The sequence below is a fragment of the Acomys russatus genome, chromosome 1, assembly GCF_903995435.1.
Source record: "Acomys russatus chromosome 1, mAcoRus1.1, whole genome shotgun sequence".
In the NCBI taxonomy this organism is placed as follows: domain Eukaryota; kingdom Metazoa; phylum Chordata; class Mammalia; order Rodentia; family Muridae; genus Acomys; species Acomys russatus.
Window position 1 is genome coordinate 68,876,483 of NC_067137.1, and position 13,581 is coordinate 68,890,063.

Here is a 13,581-nt window from a genome sequence, read left to right on the forward strand (position 1 = left end):
ATTCCACTCCTTGGAATATACCCAGAAGATGCTCCAGCACACAACAAGAAAATTTGCTCAACCATGTTCATAGCAGCCTTATTCATAATAGCCAGAACATGGAAACAGCCTAAGTGTCCCTCAGTAGAAGAGTGGATAAAGAAACTGTGGTACATATACACTATGGAATACTACTCAGCTATTAAAAACAAGGAATTCCCGAAATTTGTGGATAAATGGATTGAGCTAGAAATGATCATAATGAGTGAGTTAACCCACAAGCAGAAAGAATCAAATGGTATATACTCACTTATATCTGCATACTAGCCCAAGGGGCATGTCCCACGAAAGCCTTCACTTACCAGGAAACTGGGACAGAGGGGAAGGCATCCTATTGGGACTCTAAATGAGAGACGCATGGGAGAACAGCAAAATAAAAGGATCCAGAGGGTCCTAGAAATCTACAAGTAGAACAATATGATAGGCAGATTTGGGCCCAGGGGTCCCGCTCAAACTAAGGCACCAGCCAAGGACAATACAGGAGGTAAACTTTAAACCCTTCCCAGATCTAGCCAATGGTCAGAATATTCTCCACAGTTGAGTGGAGAGTGTGATACGACTTTCTCACATACTCTGGTGCCTCACATTTGACCATGTCCCCTGGAGGGGGAGACCTGGTGGCACTCAGAGGAAGGACAGCAAGTAGCCAAGAAGAGACTTGATACCCTATGAGAATATATAGGGGGACATAATCCCCCTCAGGAACAGTCATAGGGGAGGGGAATAATGGGAAAATGGGGGGGGGGAGGAATGGGAGGATACAAGGGATGGGATAAACATTGAGATGTAACAAGAATAAATTAATAAAAAAAAATAAAATAAAATAAAATAAAATAAAATATAGAAAAAAAAAAATAAAGGAGATCAAGGTGATATGAATTGGAAAGGAAGAAGTTATATTATCACTGTTTGTGGGTGGGATGGCTGTACATCAGTGATCCCAAAAATTCTACCAAGGAACTCCTACAACTGATCAACATCTTCAGCAAGGTGACTGGGTACAGAATCAAATTTAAAAAATCAGTAGCCCTCCTGTATACAGATAACAAACAGGCTGAGAGAGAAATTGGGGGAACTACACCCTTCACAATAGCCACATATAATATAAAGTGTCTTGTGTAACTCTAACCCAGCAAGGGAAAGACATGTATGAAAAACCCTCAAGTCTCCAAAGAAAGAAACTGAAGAAGAATTCAGAAGATGGAAAGATCTCCCATGCTCTTGACTTAGGGAGAATCAACATAGTGAAAATGGCCATCTTACCAGAAGCAATCTACAGATTCAATGTAATCCCCAATAAAATTCCTACATAATTCTTTACAGACCTTGAAAGATCAATTCTCAACTTCATATGGAAAATAAAAAACTCAGAATAGCTAAAGCAATCCTGTACAATAAAAGATCTTCCAGAAGAATCTCCATCCTGGATCTCAAGCTTCACTATAGAGCAACAGTAATAAAAACAGCATGGTACAGGCATAGAAATAGGCTGGTCAATCAATGGAATCAAATCAAAGACCCAGAAGTGAACCAACACATCTATGGACATTTGATTTTTGTCACAGAAGCAAAATACATACAATGGAACAAAGATCACATTTTCAACAAATGGTGCTGGTCTAACTGAATGGCTACATGTAGAAAAATGCAAATAGATCCATATTTATCACCCTGCACAAAACTAAAGTCCAAGTGGATTAAAGACCTCATCATAAAACCAGACACACTAAATCTATTAGAAAAAAAAAGTGGGGAACAGCCTTGAGCTCATTGTCACAGGAGACAACTTCCTGAACAGAACATCAACAGCTCAGGCTCTAAGGTCAACAATTAATAAATGGGACCTCATTAAATTGGAAAGCTTCTGTAAGGCAAAGGACACTGTCACCTGAATGAAACAACAGTCTACTGACAGGTAGAATATTGCCACCAGCCTTACATCTGACATAGGGCTAATATCTAAAATATATAAAGAACCTAAGAAATTAAACACCACCAAACCAGATAAACCAATTTATAAAATGGGTTCCAGAGCTAAACAGAATTCTCATCAGAGGAATATTGAATGGCTGAGAAATATTTAAAGAAATGCTGGACATCCTTTGTCATCAGAGAAATACAAATAAAAAACAACTCTGAGATTCCATCGTACACCTATCAGAAGGGCTAAGATTGAAAACTCAAATGACAGCACATGCTGGTGAGGATTAGGAGAAGGGGGCACTCCATTGCTAGTGGGAGTTCAAACTTATATGATCACTTTGGAAATCAATCTGGTGCTTTCTCAGAAAATTGGGAATAGTTTTACCTGAAGACCCAGCTATTCCATTCTTGGGCATATACCCGAAGCATGTTTCACCATACAACAAGGCCATTTGCTCAACTATGTTCAAAGCAGCTGTATTTGTAATAGCTAGAATCTGGAACCAACCTAGATGTCCCTTACCAGAAGAATGGATTAAGAAACTCTGGTACATTTATGCAATGGAATACTATTCAGCTATCAAAAACAAGGAAATCCTGAAATTTGCAGACAAAAGGATGGACCTAGAAATGATAATCCTGGGTGAGTTAACTCAGACCCAGAAACACAAGCATGGTATATCTTCACCTATAAGTGGATATTAGTCCAATATAGATGTCCCCTGAGGGAGACACCACCCAGAGGAGGACTGGGACAGATACTGGGAGCTGCAGCAATGAGTTGTATGGATGGGGGGAGGTTGTTGTCAGGAGACTATGAAGGGTGGTGGATCTGGTCCTAAGAGGGCCTCCACAAACTGATGAACCAAGCAGGAACCTTGCAAGCAGAGAACCTAGACACCCTGTTCAGATATAGCCAATGGACAGCTCATTCTCCATGTGGGGAAGTGAGGAGGGAGCCATGGGACTGTCTCTCACATGAACTCTGGTGCCTGAGATTTATTTGATCACTGCCCCTTGGTAGAGAGGCCCTGTGGCAACACAGAAGAAGGGTATGCAGGTTATCCTGATGAGACCTATTAGACTGTGATCAGAGGGTGGGAGAGGAGGACCCCACCTGTCAGAGGTCTAGGGGAGGGGAATAGGGCAGAAGAGGAAGGGAGCATGAGGATAGGAAGATAAGAGCAAGGGGATTACAACTGAGACAGAATGTGAATAAATTATAATAAAAATTTTGAAAAAAAAAAAAAAGAGCCAGCTCATGATATTTCAGTGGGAACAAAGCTTCTGTTTGGAACTGATCTGGAAACCATTCATTCTAAATTCTTGCAGAGAGTCCAGCTGCCTTCTTACCATGTCCTGACGGTTTGAGTGAGACTGAACTAAAGGGTAGTGGAGTAGGTCGGCAAAGAAAAAAAATTTAAGATATCACCACATTCACAATGCTGCATGAAGTCTGATTGCTGCTCTTGGTCCTACTGTCAAGAGTATAGGAGAATATGAAAAAGATACAGTTTGCTGAAGAATAAACAATGGACAATTTTTAAATTCTAGGTGAAGACTGAGAACAAAACTACAGCAACTCTTAAAGGGCCAGCACAATCAAAAGGAAAGAATGGACTTTATGCTATAGCAGGGAAGGTTCAGGTAGCTCTGGGGCATACAGAATAACACGGTGGGCTTCTCTGATGAAATACAATAGGAGCATTGTACTGAAGGTAGAACTTTCAAGAGAGCTCCAAGATGTACATCAGGAAAAATTAATCTGAAAGAAGAATAGCTACAAAAGACCTTTCAGGACATCTTGTTACAAAAACTGACCACCTAGAGAAGTGTTTTCCAAGGTTCAACTTTGAAGAAAAAAAGAGACTCCTCCTTTTGTGGCCCAATGAGACCAGGTTGTATTTTGAGCAAAGACCTTGAATCGATCTTTGTGTTGTTCATGTACTACTGGTTTTGCAGGCATGTAAAATGTAAGAGCAAGATGACTGTAAAGGCTTGCACCAAGTTTCCAGAAGGCTGCTGAGCAGGCAACAGGCAGGATGGAGCTCATGCATTAGCTGTATTTGAAGTGCTGAAGGTAAAGCCCAAAGTGTAGTAAAGACTTTACAGTATTGCAGATGCCAGAAACATGGGCTATTTACTGAGGAAACAGCCAGGCTCAAGGACAGCTGTCTCATGAAAGAGACCACGTGTGCCACAGGCAGCAGAGATGGAGGAGTAGGGTGACCCAAGCTCTTTGGAGCATAGAAGATGCCATTAGGGTCTCCAAATGTTGGGCATGGAGGTGTAGGACTTGGTACTTGAGGTGCCTCATTTCAGCTTTCATTTGGTCTGATTGTTTTCATGCCATACCCCATTCAACTTTTTTGAAAAGGGAATGTTCACTCTGAGTCAATGAACATTTTAAGTATGTAGCTTTAAAAAAACGGCTCTTCAGAGTTCCACAGTTAACAGATTTTCCCGGGTTTCAGAAAAGATTTTGACCTTTTTGCTTTTGGATAATATTGATAACGTAAGGCAGTGGGGGAATTTTGAAGTCGGACTGAATACATTCTGGTATTGTGAGATGCGCCCAGGGGTGTGGAGCTGAGGATGCAGGGTTAAAGATTCAATGTCAAATGTCTCCCTTCTGCTTGTGTATTTGGACACTTGGTCCCCAGTTGGTGGCGCTATTTTGGGAGATTGTGGAACCTTAATGACATGAACGCTCCCTGGAGGAAGTGCATCACTAGATGGTTCTTGGTGTTTTATATCCTGACCTGGACAGTTGGTACAGACAGGTATGGTAATGGGAGCATGTCACTAACTCGTTAATTGTGTAACCAGAGCAAGGCAGCTGACGAGGCAATAGCCCCAAAGTTCCACAGAAATTCTCTAGTTTGTTTAAACCAACTTTATGGTTTGAATTTCCTCTGAATTTTACCCACTGTTTCCTTCAAATAGTTTGTGCTATTTCAGTTCCATTTATTTTCATGTGTAAAGCAGTTTGTATTAATCGTTTCTGTGTGTAAATAAATTCTTTTAGCAGCACCTTACCATAGTATTTATGGCACTGCTTGGTTGTTTGTGTTAATTTTTCTGGGTGTGTGTAGTGGTTTTTTTTGCATCATCTTCAGTGGTAGTTGATTTTTGTGCTCTAATGTATTGAAATTCAAGCTATGTTTCTGTGCCCATTAATAAGGACGAAGTAGATTTTATTTTCCATACGAATGTCACATAGACCTATTTTTACACCGTTATTATATTTTGTTCGATCCATTCACTTATTCATTTTGTTTCAAATCTGTTTCTCCACCTTGTTTTTAAAATGGAATTTACTTTTACTTTTTATATTGCATTTTGCATACTAGTTTACTAAGTGGGTGAAGCTTGGTGGAACAGATTTTGAAGTTGAGGGGGAAAACTTGAAAGGCTAAATGAAAGAGAAACATATACATACTACAGTTTATTGCATAAATTATTGTAAAATCATATGAATGGGTATTTGTAATCATGCTTCAAATTTTAAGATAAATATTTAAAAAACCTTTGCATTATAAGATTCCTTTTTGCATTAATAAATTATATTTACTTTGATGAGTTAAGAAAATCAAGTATATTTTTGTATTTATAAACACACACATACAAGAATTAATGAAAAAAGAGCACATGAACTTGAGAAAGATGAGGAAGGATATAAGGGAAGATTTGAAAGGTAGAAAAGGAAAATGATGTAATTATATTATCATCTCAAAAAAGAAAAGAGATGATTTAAAATAAGTAGAAAGGAAAATCAGGTATATTAGGATACATTTCTACAAAAATCTGCAATAAGTTGTGGGAGAGGCTAAATGTCAAAAAGAAGGTGATTGCTTCAACTAGAATATGCATTTCTATTTATCATTTAACAGTTGCATAAATTGAAAAAGGCAATAAGTGAAATATCTCGTGCTATCCACCTCCAGCCTGGTGAGATCCAGTTATATATAATCAGGTATGAACACAGACATTGAATCTTAGCAAACTCTTGGGATTCCTCTTTGTTCTTCCACTCTCCTTATTTTACATATAATCGCCAAACAACGTCTACTTCTCAACACATCTTTCTTGTACTTAATTAAATGTTAAGATAAATGTATCATTTACTTTGCTGTACTCTTGCACTGGAGTACAGTTGCCAAGAGTGAGGCTCCTTGAGACCCTTCTAGATAACTAGCTATGTGGTTAGAATATATCCCCTCCTAACCATTGCCTCTGCTTGTACCCATAGAAGTAATAAAGAGAACCCTTTGCCAACTCATTGAAAAAATTGACCCTCAAAATTGTATTTCAGACTTAGTAGAATTTGCTGTATAGACCTGTTGTAAACATTATTACCAAAAATATAATCTCTCAAGATGAATAGGCCTGCGAAAATGCAATGGGGCATATTTTCTGGTAAAGATGTATTTTGTGTCTGAAATTTAAACCAAATTTCAGAAATTTATATGAGTACTTCTTCCCTTTCTGTTCTCTGAACTTTAACTTTTTTATCTTAGTGTCATATTTCCTAAGTTATTTCTTTCAGCATAATTCCAGGTTAATTTGTCTCTTTGGACTTTTAAAAACTGTAATTTTGCCATACCTAATGGTGTGTACCTTTAATCCCAGTAGTTAGGCAGAGGGAGAAGCAGAGAGGCAGAAATTTAAGGACACAGAGAGTCCTTGTCTCAAAATACCAAAAGCTAAAACTGAACAAACAAACAACTCCATTTTTAAAAAATTAATTTCATGTACACTTATGTAAATGGGTGAACGTTTTATAATTATAACAATTAAGTAACATTCTATAAATTTTAAAATACTTACTTTTGATGACTGAGTGCTTAACTCTGAGCAGGACATTTGTACCACTTACTCCAAGACTCAGGGGTTCTCATGGAAGAGCTGGGTGGAAAGAATTGAAGATCTGGAAGACAGGGAGAAAGGCTGTGCAACGCTGTCTTCTTGGCATGACACAGCTGTTTCAGTCACAACCGTACAGCAGGTGTGGATGCCTCCAATAAGCTCACACAAGACTGGGCCTACCTATCAACAGTCAATCATGATGGGGCAGTGGGAAGAGTAGTCTTTTTTCTTTCAGTTAGGCACCCAACTGAGGAGTCCATGCTTCCGTGAATTCTAAATCCATGGTCACACAGAGGATGCTAGTTAAAGTCTGTGAGTCTTAAAACAGCAGCAGCAGCAGCAGCAGCAGCAACAACAACAACAACAACAACAACAACAGCAAAGCATAGAAAGACTGGGTGTCAGATAGAGGCTTAAGGAAGAAGGGAGGTGAAATATTGGTGGAAGGAGATGAGAAAAGTGCATGTGGGGTTATAGTAACAGTGTACTTTATACACGCATGAAATTCTCAAAGAACAAATATAATAAAAGTTTTAAAATCTCACAGAATAATTACCCCTTGGTAAAAGCTATTATTTCTTCCAGAGGAGAGTATCTTCTAAAGATGAAGAATTACGATCTTGCAAAGTTCACTATTTATCAAGTAGCAGAAATGAACAAAGGTAAATACAACTAATTCAAAAGAAAAATGTTGAAGAAGCATTTTTTTAAATTTTGCTATTTGTAATACCTATGTATTGACATTGATAGCATGAACAATTCAACTGAGAGGTGAAAAGTTTGAAACTTCAGTTTTGAAATCTATGCAATCTACCCATAAAGTGATTAACAGTTTGGTGAATTTTGTGACAGAGCTCATTTTATGATATACCAGGCTCATGAATGTACTTTTTTGGTTTGTAACACTGTAGCAACTTTTTGTTTCTAAATCCTTGCTACCTGGCAGGGGTGCCAATAAACTTTCCTTTGCTTTCAGGTCTCATTGAGCTGACCCCAATACAGCAAGCGCTCATTTACTCATTTTGTGAAAGCCATGACAAGGCCATTCAAGTCTTGGAAGGGGTCGTAGCCATTAAACCAGAGATCTCTGCTTATGCACTCTTGGGTAAAGCCCAAATGAAGGCCAAGAAGATCAAGGTAAAACTGGTCGATTAATGTTTATTAAACTTAGTAATAGAATTCATGCATTTTACTTAAGGATAGCATCTAAGTATTTTTGCAAAATGAAATAGTAGTATTTATGAATTATGAACTTATACTATACATTTATCCTGTACATCCTGGTCATTGCCTCTTCCACCTCTTCTCCCAGTCCCACTCTCCCTCCCTCTTACCCCACCCCCTCCCCTACTCTCAGATAAAGGGTAAAGGGAGCCCCCCTCAACACAGACCAACACATCAAGTCTCATCAGGACTGAACACATCTTGCCCTGGCGAAGCAGCCCCATCAGGAGAAAGTGATTGAAAAGCAGGCAACAGAGTCCCTGTCAGAGACAGCCCCCACTCCCACATGAAGACCAAGCTGCCCATCAGTAGGGGGATTAGGTCTAGTCCTTGGTTGGTGCCCTCTGGGCCCTGGTTAGTTGACTCTGTTGGTCTTCTTGTGGAGCTCCTGTCCCCTCTAGGTCCTTCTATCCTTCTCCCCACTTTTTCACAAGACTATACTGTCCCAATGTTTGGCTGTGAATCTCAGCATCTGTTTCAATCCACTGCTGGGTGGAGCCTCTCAGGGGATAGCTAGTGTTGCAAAGTATCTTTAATAGTGTCAGGAGTTGGCTGTCTTCCATGGGGTCGGTCCCGGGTTGGGCCAGGCAATGGTTGGACAGTCCCTCAATCTCTGCTTTATCTCTGCACATCTATTAGGCAGGTTAAATTTTGGGTTAAAGATTTTGCGGGTAGTTTGGTGTTCCCCTCCCTCCTGTCTAGTGGGAGGGTGTCCTCTTCAGTCTCCATGACCCCTCCTACTAGGAGTCTCAGCTAGAGTCACTTTCATTTCCTCCCAGGAGCCTGCTCTGTCATAGGACTCCAGCTTGTCAAAGAGATGCCCCTGCCTGAGGTTCCTTTTCTCTCTGCAAGCCCTCTCTCCTCCAGCCCCCACTCTCCCCGTGTATGATCTCTACCCCCATTTCTCTCCATGCTCCCTCTCCTACCCTGTTCTCTCTCTTGGTTTCCTTTCTTCCTTCCTTCCTTCCTTTCTTTCTTTCTTTCTTTCTTTCTTTCTTTCTTTCTTTCTTTCTTCTTTCTTGTTAAAACAGAGCTTCTGAAAATACTCATTTGCATGTCTGGTTTCAGCTATAGTGCGGGGAGAGGATTGCTGGCCTGTGACACTGTTCTGTAATGCTGTGCCAGGTTATTTTTCTACCTGCTTCTTTCGACCTGTGACACTCCAGGAAATGGCATTGCCGGGCTTTCTCTTTAGCGATCTCATGGACAGGAACTGCTGCCTTCCTGTACTCAGTCCTGCCTCTGAGCTTGACTGTCAGGATGCACACTGTTCATTTTATGTCTATCAGTCATTTGTACTTTCCATTCTGTCAGTTTTCTATACTTATCTTTGTTATCTTCTTCTTACTGTCTTGCCATGTTTTAAAAAATCAGTACTCTGTAATAATCCTTGCCTGTGTGCTGTGTATCATCTCTTCATTTGTAGTTTGTTCTACAACTGTGATTTTCGATGAGCAGTCATACTAGGTGTGTTTGAGTGTATCTAATTTTTAGCTTTACTTCCAGGTGATTAATATATTTTTTAAAAGTTCTTTCTCATGCTAAGGTCATTAAACAACTATCAGGTGTTTTCTTAGAAGATTTTAAGTTGTGTTCTTTCTATGTGAAGCTTTAAAAAGATTTCTAAAATTTTAAAGTAATTTTAGCACACATAAAATGTAAGATATATGCATATTAGTGGGACACCGTGTTATATTTTGATTCAGCTGTACACTGCAAAATGTTTAAATGCTGCACATTGTATATCTTCTAACATTTGTCATTTAGTTAAAATTATACTTCTCTGTTTTTGCCACTTTGTGACTTCCCCAATTAACAACCTTTTTTCTTATCATTAAAAGTATCAAATCTTGGAAAATTTTCTGTGATAATTATCTTCACTTCCTCACTTGACACTTGTTATGATCTGGTGTCTACCTTCCGGGGCAGATTTATTGCATGCCCAACATAGAAGCTGTGCCAATCTGTGATCATAGTGTCCATGGCACCTGTAGACTACAGCAAAGGTGGTGGGATGCCGTGCTGCCCATACTTACGTTACATGACATAATGTTTGTGAGTAGAAGACTGGAGAAAGATTCTCCTATTGGCCTTGACAAAGCAAAGAACTGTACTAGTCAGTGACTGACTGTGGAGAGGTTCTCAAGGCAGGGAACTGCTGGGCCTACAGGGCCTCAGGGATCACCCAATCAGTGGTCAGTGCTCTCTGCCATGTAGTCCAAGGGAAATAAAAAGTTTTCAACATCTGATTGTTTGTATATTCCTGTGTTTCTTGCTCAACCATGTTCATAGCAGCCTTATTCATAATAGCCAGAACATGGAAACAGCCTAAGTGTCCATCAGTAGAAGAATGGATAAAGAAATTGTGGTACATTTACACTATGGAATACTACTCAGCTGTTAAAAACAAGGAATTCTCAAAATTTGTGGGCAAATGGATTGAACTAGAAAGGATCATAATGAGTGAGTTAACCCAGAAACAGAAAGAGTCAAATGGTATATACTCACTTATAACTGGACACTAGCCCAAGGGTCATATCCTATGAAAGTCTTCACTTATCAGGAAAGTGGGACAGAGGGGAAGACTTCCTATTGGGACTCTAGGTGAGAGAAGCAAGGGAGAATGGGGAAATAGAAGGATCCAGAGGGTCCTAGAAACCTACAAAAAGAACATTATGATGGGCAGATCTGGGCCCAAGAGTCCTGCACAAACTATGCCACCAGCCAAGGACAATACGTGCAGTGAACTTCAAACCCCAACACAGATCTAGCCAATGGACAGGACATTCTCCACAGTTGAGTGGAGAGTGGGAATTGACTTTCACATGAACTCTGGTGCCCCATATTTGACCATGTGCTCTGGATGGGGAGGCCTGGCAGCACTCAGAGGAAGGATAGCAGGCTACCAAGAAGAGACTTGAAAACCTATGAGCATATACAGGGGGAGGAGGTCCCCCTCGGTCATAGTCATAGGGGAGGGAAGTAAGGAGAAATAGGAGGGAGGGAGGAATGGGAGGATACAAGGGATGGGATAACAATTGAGATATAATATGAGTAAATTAATAAAATATATTAAAAAGTTTTCAACAATCCAAATGATCTCGGAAGAGACTTCCCTATTTGAGCCATCAGGTGGGAATACCACCTAGCAAGCACCTTATGGCATAAAAAGCGAAGAAAGAAGACTCAGTTAACGTAAGCATAGTCAACTCACTGTGGAAACATGATAATGCATGCTCTTCAAAGGCTCTGTTTCTCTTTTTCAGTATAAGGAAAATAACACAAATTTTAGCATCTGGAACTATGCAATTGCTGTAACAAATACTTAAAAATGTGGCAAAACTAAGCAGTGAGGTAGATGCTGGAAGATATTTAAGGATATGCCTTGTAAAATATAGCCAAATCAGTGGACATCTAAAAGTTCATGGGTGTATTTTTTTAAGGATCTCAGTAGGAGCCAAAATAGAGCAAGAATCACTTGTAAAAATCAATGGCTATGGCTTTGTCTCATGGAGGAAATGGATGCCTGTAGAATACATGGAAGGTCTTCAAAGTTCTCAAAATTATTTAAGAAATTAGTATGAAAATAGTGAATTAGACAGAGAGACGGAGATAAAGAGATAGATAAACTGACAGAGATATAGATAGGCAGATAGAGATAGAGATAGACAGAGATAGAGAAGGACATATAGTGATAGAGAGATAGAGATAGAAGGATGAGGACTGGGAGGCAGAGGTAGAGGGACAGAGATAAAGGGGCAGCTAGAGATAGAAAGAAGGATGGAAATAGAGGGACGTCTCTGCATATTGCCCTGTGGTGGGGTATGGGGAACTGTGGGAGTCTTCTAGGGCCTTAGAGCAATCAGCAGCTACCAGGAATTCTGTTCTCTGTCCTGAAAGGCCCAGAAGATGGTTTCCTCTCAAAAATGAACTGGAGGCTGGAGAACTGCTTCTCCATCAAGATTCCAGGAGGAAGCTCAACTGATACCAAGTTTGCATTTCTGTAGGACCCAAACAGAGTTTCCTAAATGACCTGTGAACTTTTAGACAGCTCACCCAATCAGAGGTGATATTCTCTTAGTTTCATTGTGTCAGTATCTCACACATCCTCTTCCTCTCTTTATTTCTTGGTTATTATCTTGGTTTGGAGCAACAGTGTTAAGATCATCCACGTCTATATCTACCACACCCAGAGTACTGTTTTCAGGACACCATGTGACGTCTACTGTCAGGCTCCACTCCCACATCTCCCTGAGAAGACTTGGCAACGAAACAAAGAAGGGGTAGATGGACCAAGCCGGAGAAAGTGAAGATGTGCTTATTTTTATCAAAGTAGGATGTAACGGGCTCAAGTCTTCAGGGACTCAGAGAGATAGTGATGAGCTAGAGGTCCAAAGGAGAGAGGAAATGATGCAGGGTCAGGGCTGAGCTCTGAAAAAGAGGCTATGAGAAAGCACACAAAGACAGAGGAAGAGCAAACACAGTTGAGATATTGGCATACTGAATAGTATGAAGGAAGGACAGAGAGAAGGCAATTCAGTTTTCCCGTGGCCAGGATGAACTGAGGATGGGAGATTGAGTGTTGAGATGGCTTGTGAATGTGGAGGAAGTGCTAAGAAGGAGTCAGGAAGACAGAAAGTTTAAGTTAAATCCCATGGTTGCTTTAACAGTTTATTCCAGTTTAAAAAGCAGGACAACAACAAACAAATGTTTAAACTTGACGTTCACATTTAGATGCATAGGATGATTTGCTGAGGAATAAATAACATCTAGAAAGTTAAAACTCTTTTTCATTAATGGGATTCAACTATGTTTATTAAATTTATGTAGGTAACTTTTCTATGATATGAAGAGGGTTATTAATAAGAGCATGGAGGAAGAAGGGTCCTCTAGATGCATAAGAATAACATTTGTGATCTTGCTAGATCTGTGTGCTTTGTATGACATGACAGCAGAGCTGCTGTGGGCTCTGAGTTCTCTTTACATTTAAGATTATAATGTTGAGCAAATAAACAACAAAAACAGTCACTTCATCCCTTATCTTTGTTTTTCATTCTTATAGGAATCTATGAAGTTATTTAAGAAGGCGTTGGAAATGTTTTCAGCTTCTGAAAAAGGACCGGAAGCCGTTATTGTTTCAGCAGATTGTCTGTATAACCTGGGTCTCTGTTACATGGAGGAAGGCAATTTACAAATGGTATCTATGTGTTTAGCATTTTTATTCCCTCATACATTACATCCTCACCACAATTTCTCCTTCCTCCTCTTCTCTCATCATCTCCTCCCACCTTTCTCTCCCATATCCATTCCGCCTCCATTTCCCTTCAGAAAGAGCCGGCCTCTCAGGGACAGCAACCACACATGGCCTATCAAGTCGCAGTAAGACTAAACACAAACCCTCACATCAGGGCTGGATGAAACAACCAAGTAGGAGATAAAGGGTCCCAAAAGCAGGCAAAAGAGTGCGAGACAGCCTACACTCCCATTGTTGGGAGTTCCACAAGAACAAGCCACACAGTAATGTAT

At 40.0% G+C, this 13,581-nt stretch overlaps 1 protein-coding gene across 1 annotated transcript in view; it reads left to right on the forward strand.

Annotated features, from left to right (window-relative positions):
- The window catches only part of Ttc6 (tetratricopeptide repeat domain 6), a 168,268-nt gene that overhangs the window by 126,814 nt on the left and 27,873 nt on the right, over positions 1–13,581 (forward strand). The window contains exons 18-21 of the mRNA XM_051146503.1: positions 5,856–5,938; positions 7,417–7,493; positions 7,808–7,968; positions 13,118–13,252. Of these exons, the coding sequence (XP_051002460.1) occupies positions 5,856–5,938; positions 7,417–7,493; positions 7,808–7,968; positions 13,118–13,252 (456 nt within the window). The remainder of the gene's footprint in view (positions 1–5,855; positions 5,939–7,416; positions 7,494–7,807; positions 7,969–13,117; positions 13,253–13,581) is intronic.